Consider the following 15,435-nt stretch of genomic DNA (forward strand, 5'->3'; position numbering starts at 1 on the left):
ACACTTGTTTACTCTGGCGAGATAGCAGGATAAAACCATACTTTAGATCACCACTGGCTGTCCCCTCCATCAGGGGCCACACTTGTTTACTCTGGTGAGAAAGCAGGATAAAACCAACAGTGGAGAATAGGTAACCAAGAAAATGGCCTGGGAGAAAAAAAGGTAAAAGTGTGCTCTGTCTCTGCAAAAACCCCTCACCCTTTCTGAGAACTAAAACCTGCATCCCTACCTCAGGCCAGTGGTCAGGAGAAGCAGGAGTGTCCTTTGTTCTTTGTGCTACAGGATTTGGCTCAAGGAACCGTCCAGGCAGAGGAGGTGATAATATCTCAGCCAAAGACGGGATCAATCAGAACATCCCCTTTAAGGCTCTGTTCTCTGCTCAGGAGCAGGACGCTGGTACTTTGAGATGGGCGTCGGCCAGACTTTTCATTTGCAGGCTCATTAATAAACTTCTCTATCCTTCTCATAAATAAGTAGATAAATATCCTGGTTCCAAAAGTAGGGCTGTGTAATTTATAATTATTTTGAGAAACTTTTGTTTCTTGCCTTGCTATCATTTCCCCAAGGTGATTCTCCGTAATGTTCTCATTAGACACAACAAGCATTGACATATCTACAGCACAAAATCAGGAGCAGAAAACTAGCACCCCTTTCACCAGTCACCAGGTTGGGGTTCAGCAGCCAATACACGCAGGAGGTGTAGCTTCAAACCGGAGCTTACTGAGGGTTTTCTGCAACAAGGTCTAGAACTTGTCCAGGAAATTGCTAGGATCTGATGTGGAGGGCACCATCTTCCATCAGGTTTCAGGCGCTCAGGTGGGTGTTTCAGCCTTTTGGACACAACTGGTTGTATATTTTTCTCCAAATCATAGAGCAAAGCTAAACTTTGGACTGTATAAGAGAAAGATACCTGAATAGTAAGTGGAAACGTTGAGACTTAGGTTCATTTTTTGTTTTTGTTTGGGTTTTATGCTGAGGTGAAACAGAAAGCACACACATTATTCTAAAATACATCATCCTTTGTACCAGGGAAGTGTTCCCTATGTGAGCGCTTCAGCCCTTTCCTCCCGACCTTCACCCTGCCTTTTGTCAGGGCTGGAAAGCAGGTACAGAAGGGGTCATGGACTCTTTGCATAACTAAAGACCCAGGGGAGTCACCTGCCAACAGCAAACACCTGCCCCAGAAACACCCTCAGAGGAGATTCTGTAAAGTGGAGGCCCAGGGGCACTGCAGCCCTGAGTTACATGGGAGGGAACAGAATGTCACGTTTTACCTTTTTACACTCATTAGAGTAGGAGAGTAGGAGACAGGGCTGGGACCAGACGCACAGGCTTGAAGATAGAGTGGGCATGGCCGTTCAAGTGATCTTCAAACAGAACCTTACCGGAGGGGCTGATAATTGCAGACAAAACCCGGCTTCCACTGGCTGTCAGCTGCCTTCAACACCTGACGCTCACTTGGCTAGTTATGGGGTCATTTACATTGTCGTTTTAAAATTTCTCTCCCCTTGAAATTGCCTTGACGGTTCTCAAACAACCATATAAAGTATGAAAATGGGAATTCCACCCAAATTGTTAGTAAAAGCCAAATAAATGTGTTAGCCTTGACTATTCCTCCCTCAATGAGTAAGAGTTCAGAAGACCAAAACCCACCTTCTTTTAGTGAGCTGCTCTTCCCCATCCTGCCCTCTCTCTTTCTCTTGACAGCGTGTACTTTTGTTTTCAATAAAAAAGAAAAAAACAAGAACAAAAACATCACTAGCTTGGCTTGCATAGTGCATCCTGAAATTCTTTCCCCAGTGATCAAGAACTTGGGAAAACCTCTAATCAGAGGCCGCTAACACTCTCACTGTGTTTTAAATACATTTTCTCTCAGTCACTCTATGGAATTAGACGGGGCCTGAGGGGACCTGCCAAGCATGATTTTTGTTTTGCGTTGTTTTTTTTTCCCCAGAGCGATTTCATGATGGGTTTGCTTCATGTCATTTCTAGGAGATAACTCCACCAAAATGTGAAAATTTAAAAACAAAAGTGACATCAGCCCCCAAGATCAGTTCGTTTTTTTATTTTTTAATGAACATTTAAGATTCATATACAAAAGCTAACAGAGCCGTAAGTCAATCGTGAAATACATACAAGGAAAGAGAACGGAAAATAACTCAGTTACAACGTCTCACCACGAAAGCACTCCGGGCCGGCCGCGGGGAGAGCAGTCAACGTTTCAGAGACAGCGAATGCACAGGCCCAGGGCCATCAACACCTTTTCACTTTCACGTCAGTCACCTGTTCTTTTTCGGTTAGTGGGAAGTGTGGGGTGGGGTGGGAAACAAGTTTCTTTTCCAAAAAAAAAAAAAAAAATTTTCAAGTAAACTTCTCCCTGGGGAAATATTTCATCTGTTAATCTAACATACTATATGTGAGTGTCTGTTATTAAATGTGTCTGTATAAATGTTTGCCTATTCTATTTCTTCACGGGAGGTCATGCAGCACTGCGCTACTTCAGAACAGTAAGAATTATCAAAGGCAATTCACTTGGTACAGAAATGTTCAAGTTCCCTCAGAATGAAAAATGTGCTCTTTGTAACCTTTGCTTCCTGCAATAGTTGCTCAAGTAATAACCGTGGAGCATTCCCAAAATATTTTTTCGGTGGGAAATTTTGTATGAAATGACACTGGAAGTATAAAAAAATCTCATTAGGTAACACTTGGAGCCGTTAAAAATAGACTTATCTTGTTTGTAAACTCTCAGTGGAAGACACCAAGTGTCAGTCATCGTCTCTGTTTTTCTAGAAAGTTGTTTGCTTTACTTACCAATGTGACATCTTTGAAACATCTGAAGTAACATATAGAAACATCGAGGCAATATTAATTGTACATATTATTAAACATGCAAAAATTTCCTGAAAGAGAGTGCCCAAACGGGGAGAGGCCCTCTGAGCTCCACCCTCCAGTGTGGCTCTGGCAGAGTCTGGGCGAACAGTGGGTCACTTTGGAGAGGCAGCTCCTTTAATCACCGGCTCCCTATTCAAATATGTTGCCCAGTAAACTAAGTTGAAAGTGCCGAACAAGACTGGGAACACGATTCGGGACATTTTGTCGATCTTGCTGATGCTGTTGTAAGTCTTTTTGCTTTCGGAAGGCTTCTCCTCGGGAGGTTTCACCGAGACCGAAGACGCGTTCGAGGTCCCTGCTGGGGTCTGCTCCTTTGGGATGTTCGGGGCGTGGGTCATCTTCCCGGTCGTGAAAGCATTTGTTGACTTATTCAGGATGAGTTCACGCTTTTTCTGAAAAAAAATAATGAAGAACGTAAGGACATGTGGTCTGCAGGCAACTGTCAGCGCCCTCCGGAGTTCTAAGGGTGTATCTCTCAAGACAGGCAGAGACACACCTGCGTGGCCCTGGCAGCAGCCACCACCTTCTGCGTCTGTAACCCCAGGCAGTAGGAACTGGGCGTCAGTGGGAGCCATTATTGATACTGACACTTGGCATTTCTCAAGAATCTAAGGCAAACCCAGTTAGGGTTCTTACACTGCAGGGCAGCCACGTTTCTCTACCTCTGGAGACGGTAAGACATGTGGACACAGGAAAGCCCAAAGGAACAGCCGAGCAAGAAGGGGAGCAAGAGGGTGCTTAAAAATCATTCTAGTCTCTCTGCGGTGAGATGTCCTTCACGCAGCCTCATGCTTTTGAGAACCGTCCACGCTGTGGCGGCCACAGTGCTTCATTCCTTCTCACTGCCGGCTGGCAGGTCCCTGCCTGGATACATCATCATTTTCTGATTCTCCTACTGATCTTTTCAGTCTTGACTGCTATGGATTAAGCGGCTATGAACATTCTTTTTTAAAACTTCAGATTAATATGGAGGTATGAACAATTGTGTTTGTTAGGTGAGGTCCCTGTCGTAGCTGTGCCCTCCCCCAGGAGCTTGCCATGTACCCCCACGTGTGCCTGGCAGGTGGGAGCTCACCAGTTACCTCCTCGTCTCCTCTCCCCACTGTCTCCCCCTTCCCCCAACTTGAACTGGATTGAGTGTTTCTCCTGTGTGGGCTTAGATCGTCTACCGGCTTCATATCAATATTGAGTACACTGGATACTGCTTCTCCCTTATGTGATACTGGACTAGGGAGAATGTTCTTCAACTTCATCCAGGGTAATACAAAAGACATAGAGTCTCCCTCTTTTTATGTCTGAGTAGCATTCTGGGGTATACGTGTACCACAGTTTATTAATCTATTCATGAGTTGATGGGCACTTGGGTTTTTCCACATCTTGGTGATTGTAAATTGAGCTGAGATAAACAATATAGTGCAAATCTCCCTATGATAAAAGCATGTTTTTTCCTTCTGGGTAGATGCCTAGAAATAGGATTGTGGAATCAAATGGAAGATTGTACATTCTTGTAAATATTTTTATGAGGGCATATATATATATATATATTTCATTTTCCTCAAATATTAAATTCTAAAGCAGGCAAGATGATTTATGATGGGAAAATTGTAATAGTGGACACACTTGGAGAGGGGCACAGGAGGTGCCTGGGAGGAGGCATGGTGAACTGTCTCGAGACTGCTCTCTATCTTGACAGGATTTGTGGTATACAGGTGAATGTTTGCCAACACTCAGCAAAGGTACCCTTTATACAGGCTGACTGACATATTTATTGGGAAATGAACTGTTATCTGAAATGTATTTGAAATGCAAAAATAATGTTGATTGGTAGATTGAGGAGGGGTGCAGGGAAGGAGGGACTGAGGGAGAGATGACAGATGGGTAGATACGAGCACAGCTAAACGCAGACAGGCTTTTATTGTAAAATTATTCCAATGATGCTTGAAAATTTGTGTCATAAAATATTGGAAAAAAATTCTTTTCTATCACAAAAGTAATATGATCTCATTGAATAAAATTTAGAAAATACAGGATAGTAAAGGAAAGGTATCGGCCATTAAAAATATGTAAAAGATGGGTGGGCGCGGCGGCTCACGCCTGTAATCTCAGCACTTTCCAGTCTGCCCTGACGGCTCTGAGCTGCTCTTCTCTGTCTGTGCCACGTGTGTGCCGTGGTCAGCAGCCCACACATGCCACACTCCTTTCCGAGCTATGTATGCTGCCCACGTTTCCCCACAGAAATGAGGCAGCTTGGAATCTTGTGCAACAGTTTTTCTCTGAATATTTGAAGATTTAGGAACAAATCATCCTTTAAACACTCAATGACTAACGCCTCTGAACAGAGCGAGGCTTCCCACAATTTATGTACGTGGTGCAGAGGGGTCAAACCTCTCCGTCAGTGGGCTGGGCGTGTTGCTCTGACCAGCTACTCCCACTGAGCTGAGTGCCCTCTTCACAATACCTGAGCGCCACCCTGAAGAGGTGGAGTGGTATAAAAATGAGCAGAAGAACAGACCACACAATTAAACCAGACCAGTCACTCCCGACCAGGCAGGACTTACTTCGGCAAAAATCATAGGCTGGAATACAAACAACCCTGAGCTGTTCACGTCACATCAGACCTTTGGCTCAAAAGAAATGAGTGATTGGAAGTAAATGAGAGGCGTGGCCCTCAGTGAGCAGGATGACCTAGGGCCCTTGACCATGAGCAAAGGATGATGTGGGGGCTGGTGACGGGCAGGCAGGACCAGCACCTGGTCTCACAGTGGGACACAGGATGAGAACCTTCTGGGAGTCTGGAGGAGAGGGGAGGGAGGAAAACCAGGTGTTACCTTGATCTTGGCGGCTTCCAAGGCTTTCTTGCCATCCCAGGCCCAGCCCCTCTTGGTGAAGTAGTTGACCGTGGCAAACTCGATCAGTGCAGAGAAGACAAAGGCGTAGCACACGGCTATGAACCAGTCCATGGCGGTGGCATAGGCGACTTTGGGCAGAGAGTTCCGGGCACTGATGCTCAGGGTGGTCATGGTCAGCACCGTGGTGACCCCTGCAGGCCGGGCGGGTGGAGCAGGGAAGGAACCGGTCAGTGCTGGCACCCTGGACCCAGAGCAGCACCCCGGAGTGACAGGCAGACGCACGAGAGGGCCTGGTAACTTCACCCCCAGCCGGCACCTTCATCTTCACCATTTTCACAACATGAGACACGACATTTCAGAGGCTGCTTATTTGACTTATCCTGACTGCCTCCTTCTTCTGGAGCATGAACTGAGGAGGGCAGGAATCTAGGTCCCACTTTAGTCTAGACCAGTGGTTCTCAACCTGTGGGTCTCGACCCTTTGGTGGGTTGAATGACCCTTTCACAGAGGTCGCCTAAGACCATCCTGCATATCAGACATTTACATTACAATTCATAACACTAGTGAAACTATAGATATGAAGTAGCAAGGAAAACAGTTTTATGGTTGGGCGTCAGCACAACATGAGGAACTGTATTTAAGGGTCACGGCATTAGGAAGATTGAGAACCACGGGTCTAGACAAATAGCTGGTGCTCACTAGGGCAGGATCCAGCAGAAAAGGGCTGTCCCGCTCACATGGCAAAGCACTTCCCAACTACTGTGCACTGAGTAAGTGCTGGGACCCCCATGAACAAAGGAGGCAGGCTTGTGGTCCTGAAGACTAGCCCCACTATAGACTAGAGGGGCCCATGTGAGCCTCAGTCTGGGCACTGCGCCCCTCAGGGAAGGCACAGAGTCATTCCCTGGAGGCTGCAGTGTGAGGCCACGTGAGGCTGGGTCCCTTGGAGAGGCTGCTCCTTCAGGACTGGCAGGTTATGGGGCACCTCCCAGACAGCTACTGAGTGTCAGACTGTGACATAAGCCACATTTGAGATGGGTGTCTCATCATCCCCCCTCGGCAGGTAGGGAGCCTGAAGATTTTAAAAGTGTTTAGCTATGTGCCCACATTCACCAACTGGTCACTGAGACAACCCATCTTCCATCTCCAGACCCTGGGCAGTCCCCATGGCTCGCCATGCTGGCCCTGTCTGGCCTTCCTCTCAGGGCAGTTCTGTCCATGTGGGTGGGATGCCCCTGCTGTCAGTCAACTTGTGCCCCTCCCAAATTCGTACGTCAAAGTATTCATCTGCAGTCCTGCAGATTGGGGCCTGATTTGGGAATAGAGTGTTTACAGAAGTAACTGAGTTCAGACAATGTCATTAGGATGGACCCTGATCCAGTATGACTGGGGTCCTTACAAGAAGGAGACTGTGCACACAGATGTGCACATGGAGTTAGTTACGCGGCCACAGGCTACCGGGAGCCAGGAGAGAGGCCTGTCCTCAATTCTGCTCTCAGCCTCCAGCTTCCAGCGTTGTGGGGTAACAGGCAAATGGGCTTCTGCTGTGTAAGACCCCTGTCTGTGGGACTTTGCAGCCCTGGGAACAGGGACGGCACCAAACGGGCAGAATATTGCTGGGGTCACAGCAGGCAGTGGTTTCCATTCATTGCTGTCCCACAGAGACCTTCCCATGGGCTCAGGGAGCAGGTGCCCACATGGAATTAATGCTGAAGGAAATCCAGTTAATCGCTGGTCTGGGGCAGGGGCTTTGCCTGACGTTAAACCAGTCTCTTGAGCCTTTTTGGCCTTTAACATCCTGATGTGCACTGGGGATTCCCAAAAGGAAACAGTCTGTGAAGACATTTTCCCTGCCAGCCTACCACATTTCCCCTGAAGAGTTCATCATTGGGGACATTAATTTGGGGAGCACAGCCCAAACAGCAGCCACCATCCTCCACACCTTCCCGACACAACCATGAAGCTCAGTCAGGCTTTGCTAGTGAGGGGGGACAGGTGGCTCCATGGCCAGGCAGGGGCGCTCCTGAGCCCCTTGCAAGCTCGCAGGGCCCTCCACTGCCTACTCTGTGGCAGGATCAGGAGATAACAGACAGAAGCTCCCTTTCCCTCCCTTGGAAAGGAAACTGCCACAGCTAGGGCCGACGTGCAAATGACTACCAAACAGACCATGCGTTATTCCCTAAACCCTCCTTTAGAAAGAAATCCTAAATCCTAATCCTTAACATTAAACTCTTAACCCATCAGTTTGTCTCCCAGGTCACACAGGAACAGGCAGCACCAGAAGTTTTCTGGCTGTGGTTACTGTTGATTCGAGAGTCATTAGGGTCCCTCAGCACATCCCAGTGTCCAGACCTGGCTTGGGGACACTCACCAAAAACCGTCCTGGCTGGGACAGATTCCCGGTTCAGCCAAAAGGACACCTGTGATAGGATGACGGTCATGATGCAGGGAAGATAGGTCTGGATGACAAAGTAGCCAATCTTCCTTTTCAGGTGGAAATGAGCCGTCATGATCGTGTATTCACCTGCAAATGAGAAGGTAACACTCTCAGTTACCTGCGGAGCCGGCCCAGGTGGCAGCAGCTGGCTCTGAGCAGCTTACCCGGAGTCTCCTTTCACTCCCGCTCAGATCCAGCAAGTATTTATTTGGATTATTTGGGTTAAGGAGAGGATGGGGAGATGCGTGCATTCCTTAAGGGTCATTTGATAACTAAATCTTCTGGCCCTGCTCTCTGACGAGCCTTTGCAGGCAGATGCTGTTCCTGGGGAAATCAGATTCGACTGTTTCACTAATCCCAGGCCACAGTCTGTGCCTCTCGCTCACCCGCCCCCTTGCTGGCCACTGCAATCAGGATTTCAGGATTTAGCCCTGCTGTGGGTGGGCAGGTTCCCCTTTAGTCCCCAGTCTGGGGGGCTCCAGGAAGGGGGCGACCACACTCTGGAAGGCATCAGGCTCCCTGCTGGCCCCAAGGCGGCTGGAGGGTCAGCACCAGCAGCTCAGGGGCTCCCGTCTCACTCTGCCACCTCCATAGACAGGTGCCACCTGCTCTCTGAAATCGGGGGCACTTCTTCCACGATGCCCCAGTGCCTTCTCTGGATTTGCCTGGCCGTGTGGGAGGCGAGAGGGGACCTCCCGTTCTTTGCTGAGAATGATGCCGTCCTCATGGTTAACTGGTAAGGAGCTGTCACCGAGGGTCAGAGGGGGAGTGTGGCCTGCTCACCAGAGTCGCCTGGCCACTTGGATTTGCATTCCTCTGGGGAGATGGGAAGGGTGCGTGGGGAAGTGGAGGCAGAGCTGGACAGATCTGCAGGGAGGAGATGGTGGGGTCTGGGATCTGGGCTGCACTGTGAACATAGGGAGGACAGGCTTCTGGGTGCCACTAAAGCTGGCCCCAGAGGGAGGCTGACCTGCAAGGGGAGTGCTCTGGAGCTGGTGACATAGACGCAGTGCCTCCAGTCAGGCTGGGAGCCACAGTGTGGCCGGGCCAGCTGTGATGCTTCCCTGAGCTACATCTTATGTCAGGCAAAGGAGCAGTAAAAATGACACATTCCTTACAGAAAAGCAGGGAGTTCCTTACAGAAAAATTCCTTACAGAAAAGCAGGGAGTTCCCAGCCAGCAGCCGCAGGGCGCCCCTTCCCATGCCAGGGCAGTGAGGGCAGCTGGGGGCAGCACCAGTTCCCACAGGGAGGAAGAAACAGGGACAAGAGAAGGACAGGGGAGAAGTCTGGCGGCAAGGACTGGACCTTTACCGATGGGGTCATGCCTCCCCTAACACGGGAAGGAGTGAAGGGCCCTTCTGTTTCTTCACAGTGGATTTGAAGTCAGGTGCCTGATTCTTGTGGGGTGATTCTTTTCATTTTGTTTTATTTTTGAGCTACGGATAGCAACATCTTAATATTTTATTTTATTTTATTAAGACTTTCTTTTTAGAATGCAAAGTGAAATCCCACTTACAAACTTCTAAAGGGCTGTGTGAAACAACTCCAAACTGTGGCACCTCCACTAGCTCACTGTCTAGGGGTGTCCAGCTTGCATGTGGATTTTGTGAGGACAGTTTTGGCTTGTCTGTGGTGTTGGATAACACGAAAAGCATGTAGGGATTTTTTTTTTTTTTTTTTGCTATTCAGCTTTCATTAGTATTTGTGGAAGCACACAGAGTGAGAATCAGATGGAGTCTGTCATGTCAGGCCAGGGCAGATATGCCCCAGCTGGTCTGGTGAGTCCGGTCCTGCCTGCCCTTCACTGTTGCCCATTTTTGTAAATTTAGCTCCCACCGTAAAGATGCCTGTCTTGAGTAGTTTAAGTGGACTGATTTAGGAGACCAACTTTTGAATTGGAATGTTATTTTGGATAACGAGTTATGCTGATTATTGTTTATTATGGGTCATGGGTTTGACCGATTACTGTTTAAGGTAAGAGTTAACATGGTCTTCACTTTGCACTCAAATGTATTAAACTGTAAAGTTAGAAATGGATGATCAGAACAGTCTTGGGGAGGCGACTCTCCCTGTTCTCCCAGTATCCCCGCCTTCTGACAAAGTTTGGTGGGTCTATTCCCGTCTCTGCGTATTGGCTGACCGGGACAGGTGGCTGGACCCTCCTCGTCTGGTAACATTTGTGTATTTGTGTGGCCCAAGACAACTCTTATGCTTCTAATGTGCAGTAGGAAGGAAGAAAGGTTGGACACCCTTGTGTCTATCCCAAACTCCCACCAGGTCACTTTTCACTCATTCCTGCGAAATCAGACTGTTTCCTCGGCCCCTTTCCTTGAGTGTGGTGCCCAAGGGTGCTGCCATCCTCCCAGGCTCGAGGTCCCCCGGGATGCCTGGGGAAGGGCGATGTGGGTACAGTGCTGCCCAGTGGTGCCAACCAGGGGGTGCCTGATGATGTCCTCTGAAGCTTGGGGCTTGTTCTGTGACCCAGGCTCCCTCCTCTCAGGTTTTCTTCCTCCGCTAGGGAGACTCTCTGGAGCCCTGAAGTCTCCACCACCACCAAGCTCAGTTCCACCTGGTGACCTAGACCAGGAAGGCTGGGCCTGTGGCAGCCCAGAACCCCTGGACCTGCGGGCTCTACAGGCGCAAAGCCTGCTCCTCAGCACTCCCCACCCACTTGGTATCAGAGCAGGATAGGCCAGGCGGGTGGCCAGATTCCCGTGTGCCAGACCCTGGCAGGGAGAGGGTCTGCTTCTGCCTGGCTTCCCCCCAGCTCTCTCTGTGCGTCCTGGTCGGACTTTTCCACATTCACCTCCAGGGAAATCGCCATGCTGTTCGAAGCTGGAGGTGGGGCATTTGCTGGAAGGTGTCTACCCTTCCTGCAGAGAACGGCTGCGTGTCCGGTGCTGGGGCAGGAGAGTGTTATTTATATAAGCAGGTCCATGTGGTCTCTGGACAGGGCTGGCTCACACGGGAGCAAATGTCCCGCAGATTAATTCCTGGAATCACCCTTAATGCTGGCAGCAGCCACAGCTGGCGCCTCTGTGAGCCGCTGAGGGGAGGGGCTGGCAGGCAAGAGGGCTGAGGACTCACAAGGAGACACAGCTGGCCAGCAGGGCGCCCCTCCCACTCGTGCCTCCTCCCACCTGTGCCGGCGCCCCGCCCACCTGTGCGGCGCCCCGCCCACCTGTGCTCGTGCTGATGTTCTCTGTGCCCACCGTCTGCCCCATCAGGTGGTACTGGTTCAGTCTGGAGCCGTCTTCTGCCACCACCACCGACTTGGTGGAGCCGTTGGTCCAGACATAAACGACTTCGGAATTGGGGTACGCATCTGTGTGAGGAGGGGCAGAAAGTGAATAAGCATGGGCTGGCTCCCAGCATGGAAAACACAAAGACGCTTATTAAAGGAGCAAGAGTGAGGGTGAGAAAGTTTGGAGAGTCAAAGTTTCGTGGCCTGACCAGCAGGTGGGTGTTGGTTTGGACCAGCGCCGACGCTGTGGGCGCTCAGAGCTCCCTGGTGTTCCTGTCAGAGCGGTCGTGGCACGCCAGGGAGAGCCGGGCTCTGAGTGCCTGGGTCCTCTCCAGCTTTGTGACTGTGGAAAGTCACTTATTCTCTGTGCCTCGGTCCCTTCATCTGTAGAATGGGATGGTAACAGCACCAACTTCTAAGGACTCTCGCTATGACGTCTGTGCTTGGAGCACCCGACGGAGTTTGCTGCCCAGGACCTTCCATTTGCGACGGCGCCTTGCTGCCCACACGGTCCTGGGAGGGAGAGTGTGGCTCCCCCAGTGCCACGCCCTGAGTATAAGGTTATGTGGGAAAAGACACTTGGATGTAAGATTATGGACTTTAACATCAGAGAATTATTTGGGGTTATCCCAGTGGGCACAAGTCTAATCACTTGAACTGTTAAAAATGGAGAACTTTCACTAGCTGGGGCCAATCAGAGAGACTGGACACAGGAGAGAGGGCACTGCTGGCTGGAAGATGGGCCCCCAAGGGGGCCACTAGGCAAGGTGTGTGGGCAGCCTCGGGACACTAAGAGTGACCCCCAGGTGACAGCCAGCAAGGAATCAAAGACCTCCACCCCACACCACAGGGAACTGAATTCTGCCAAGGACCTGAGGCCTGGAAGGAGACTCCCCCCACCCGCAGCCTCCACAGACCTGCATAGGCCCTACCAAGGCTGAGAGTCTGGCCTGCGGGGGAATAACTTCCCACTAATGCCCAGCCCGCGGATTGACAGCCTCCAGAACTGTCCCATAAGAGATGTGTCATTTTAAACTGCTGGGTTTGTGACATTTGTCACGGCAGCAGGAGAAAGTCAGAGCAGGTTGGATGGCAGGAACCCCCCCCCCCCAAGGCAGGATTCTGAACTGTATGCTCTGTAGTTTTACGTCAGCAACAGGAGTTACTAAATCATACGTGTGTTGTTTGGCTCTGCCAGTTTTTTCCTATGAAATCTCGCATGTTTTCTCCACCCACTGATCTTGTCTGTTTTCTTTACAGATTCTGATATACACACTTTTTGCTCCATTTATCGCAAATATCTTCCCCGAGTGTGTAGCTATTTAACTTGTTTGTGATGTTTTTCTTGGGGAACATAAGTATTAATTTTGATGCAGTTCAGCTTATCAAGTTTTTAAGTTCACAGTCTACCCTCCCTGCATCTCATTTCAAACCCCCCTCTTCCCTCTTACATTATCGAGGAATTATAAAAGTTTGAAGGGGTCTTTTGTAGCTGATCCCCTGATGTTGACTTGTGTGACATTTCTGTGTTTAAGTTTGCAATGCTGTTTGCCCCACATGGCATCATGGAGTGACCACACTGTGACCAGGCTGTCCCCACGTAGGGCTACCTGCTCTGCCAGGGAGTGTCCGTGAGGAACCAGCTTTCTCCTCCCCTGGCCTGCGTCCTGCGTCCACTCGCTGTCCCTGTTTCAACCTGAGCTGCTGTCACTACACAGACTCCAGAGGGGAACTGAGAGCCAGAGGGTGAGGCTCCCCCTTTTCTTTTTCAGGGGGTCCTGGCTGTTCTTGGCCCTTTGTTCATCATATATGTGTTAGAATCAGCTTGTCAGGATTCACTAAGTAAAAACTCCTTATGAAATTTGTACCGACCATTCCTGGGTTATGAACCAAATAGGCTCTGTTAGTTTGTTCTTAAGTTGAATTTGTATGTAAGTTGGAACAGGTACATCTACCCATTCCCTGTAATCACCTCTGTTGGTAAGTGCGAGTCATATAGTCAAACAGATGTTTGTGTGGGACCCACTGTAAGCACCTGTTTGTAAGGACCAGCTGCACCCAAGTCAGATGTTTGTAACTCAGGGACTGCCTGCGTTGAAATGGAATTGGATCTATAGATTACGGGCTGGACAGTGTCCTGCTACCAAGCCTTTGTCATCACAGACCTGGGGTGTCCCCACTCCTGTTTAGGTCTCCCATACTGAGGCACCTTTCAAGAGAGCTGGGTAATTTCTGCGTAAAACCTCACATGTCTTCAGCTGGATGCCCCCGTGTGAGATGCTCAACACTCTGGTAACAGGTGCACCTGTCCTCCTGCCCCAGGTGGTGTTGGGGGGGGCCCAGTGAGAGGCTGCTGGGCCAGGATCGGGGACGTGATCTGGACAATGGTCGGCACATGGGCAAGACACTTGATTGTGCCCTGGAGGGCAGTGGTGTCCCCCCAAAGACACTAAACAAAGTCAGTGTGGTCCTGGGGGCAGTGGTGGCCTCCTGTAGGCCGCGGCTGGCTAGGGCTCTGAGTGGCAGTGTGGTCCTGGGGACAGTGGTGGCCTCCTGTGGTCTGCGGCTGGCTAGGGCGCTGAGTGGGATTCTGCTCAAGGTGTGCTCCGTTCCTAATTAGCACGACCTTTGCCATCTTGCTTTAGGTGGTACAGAGGTGGTTTTCACAGGACTGCGCTGGAGTCCTCTGATGATAAGGCTGCTCTCGGCATTTCCCTCTCTGCGGAGCCCTGCAGCTTGGGTGGTGAGAGTGTGGCAGCCAGGCAGCCCTGGCAAGGGGCGAAGTGTCTCTTTGCAGGCACCAGGCACCGCTGGGCACTTCCTGCAGCTCTGTGGGCTCCCTAAGATGCCGACAAACACTGTGGAATCCTGAAGGGGGAAGGGCTGGGCTCTCAGACGTGGGTTTGGGCAGAGTGGCCACACCGGGGCTGGCCGGGCTGTGAGACTGCTACACACAGGAGAGTGAGGAGGTGGCATCCTCGGGGGGCTCAAGCCCCTGCCCCCTGCCAGCCTCGCCCTAGCTCAGGGAGGTCTGTGCTGTCATCCTGAACACCTGTTCTCTGTTTTCTGCCCAGCTCATCTGCCTCATCAGGGAAATCTGCCCTGGGTAGCAGGTCTCCCACAGTGGCCACAGTCACAGGGAGGAGGGGTGGACGTGTCCCCAACCCACAGGGGAACTGGGAGTCTGACCCCTGGCCCACAGGAGTCAGTGGGCCCCTTGGCCCCTTGTAAGATGTGAGCAGGCTGGGAAGTTCACATGGAGCCCAAAGCCAGGGGCAGCAGGCCCTGGTGACCTGGAGTCAGGGCGCATCTGGGAAGGCAGATGTTGGCCCAAAGAGAAAGCAGCCCGGGAGCGGCTGGCTGCCTCCCTCCAGAGCTGGCTGCTCAATGGCAAATGTGCTCCAGGAAGAAGGGGAAGTTGCAGGAGAGCAAATGAGCCACAGGGGAGGGGGGAGCCTTCAGGACCCAGGCTGCTCTGGGAGGTGTCTGGGGTGTAGACACCTCTGTGAGACAGCAGGGAGGCAGAGTCGGGACAGGAGGATACGGACAGTAGCCACCAGCCTGTGGGGCACAGACCCCGCCCGTCTGCCCATCCCCTTGCACGGGGCTTGAGGATGGCACACAGTCACCAACGGGGCCTCCCCTGAGCTCTGAGGCTGTGCTGCCAGCTCTGCTACTGACCACCTTGCTGGACACGCGTTCCCCACACTGCTTTCTCAATTGTTGGGCGATAGGGGTTGGATGAAAATACTTACCTCACAGTGAGGCTCTGATAAAATAATAATTGTAAGTAGACAAAAGCTACTTAAAATCATGGAGTCCCTACGATGCATCACCTTAATTCACACCACCTTGCTTCTAGAACTGCTAGTAATATCATTAAACGGCCTGTTGAAGCTAATGGTGTTAATATATGAGTAACAATGTTGATGCTGATGATGTTAACACATCAGTAATATGTTGATGATAATGGTAACACATTAGTAACAATGTTGATGCTGATGATGTTAA

At 50.6% G+C, this 15,435-nt stretch overlaps 1 protein-coding gene across 1 annotated transcript in view; it reads right to left on the bottom strand.

The window, feature by feature from the left end:
* Positions 1 to 2,384: 2,384 nt before the first annotated feature.
* GABRA5 (gamma-aminobutyric acid type A receptor alpha5 subunit) overlaps positions 2,385 to 15,435 on the bottom strand; it is an 82,178-nt gene continuing 69,127 nt past the window's right edge. The window contains exons 8-11 of the mRNA XM_003800158.2: positions 11,362 to 11,505; positions 8,113 to 8,265; positions 5,721 to 5,932; positions 2,385 to 3,284 (exon numbers count right to left, since the gene is read on the bottom strand). Coding sequence (XP_003800206.1) covers positions 2,985 to 3,284; positions 5,721 to 5,932; positions 8,113 to 8,265; positions 11,362 to 11,505 — 809 coding nt within the window. The 3' untranslated portion in view covers positions 2,385 to 2,984. The remainder of the gene's footprint in view (positions 3,285 to 5,720; positions 5,933 to 8,112; positions 8,266 to 11,361; positions 11,506 to 15,435) is intronic.

This window comes from Otolemur garnettii, unplaced genomic scaffold, assembly GCF_000181295.1.
Source record: "Otolemur garnettii isolate 467f Iridium unplaced genomic scaffold, OtoGar3 scaffold00170, whole genome shotgun sequence".
Lineage (NCBI taxonomy): Eukaryota > Metazoa > Chordata > Mammalia > Primates > Galagidae > Otolemur > Otolemur garnettii.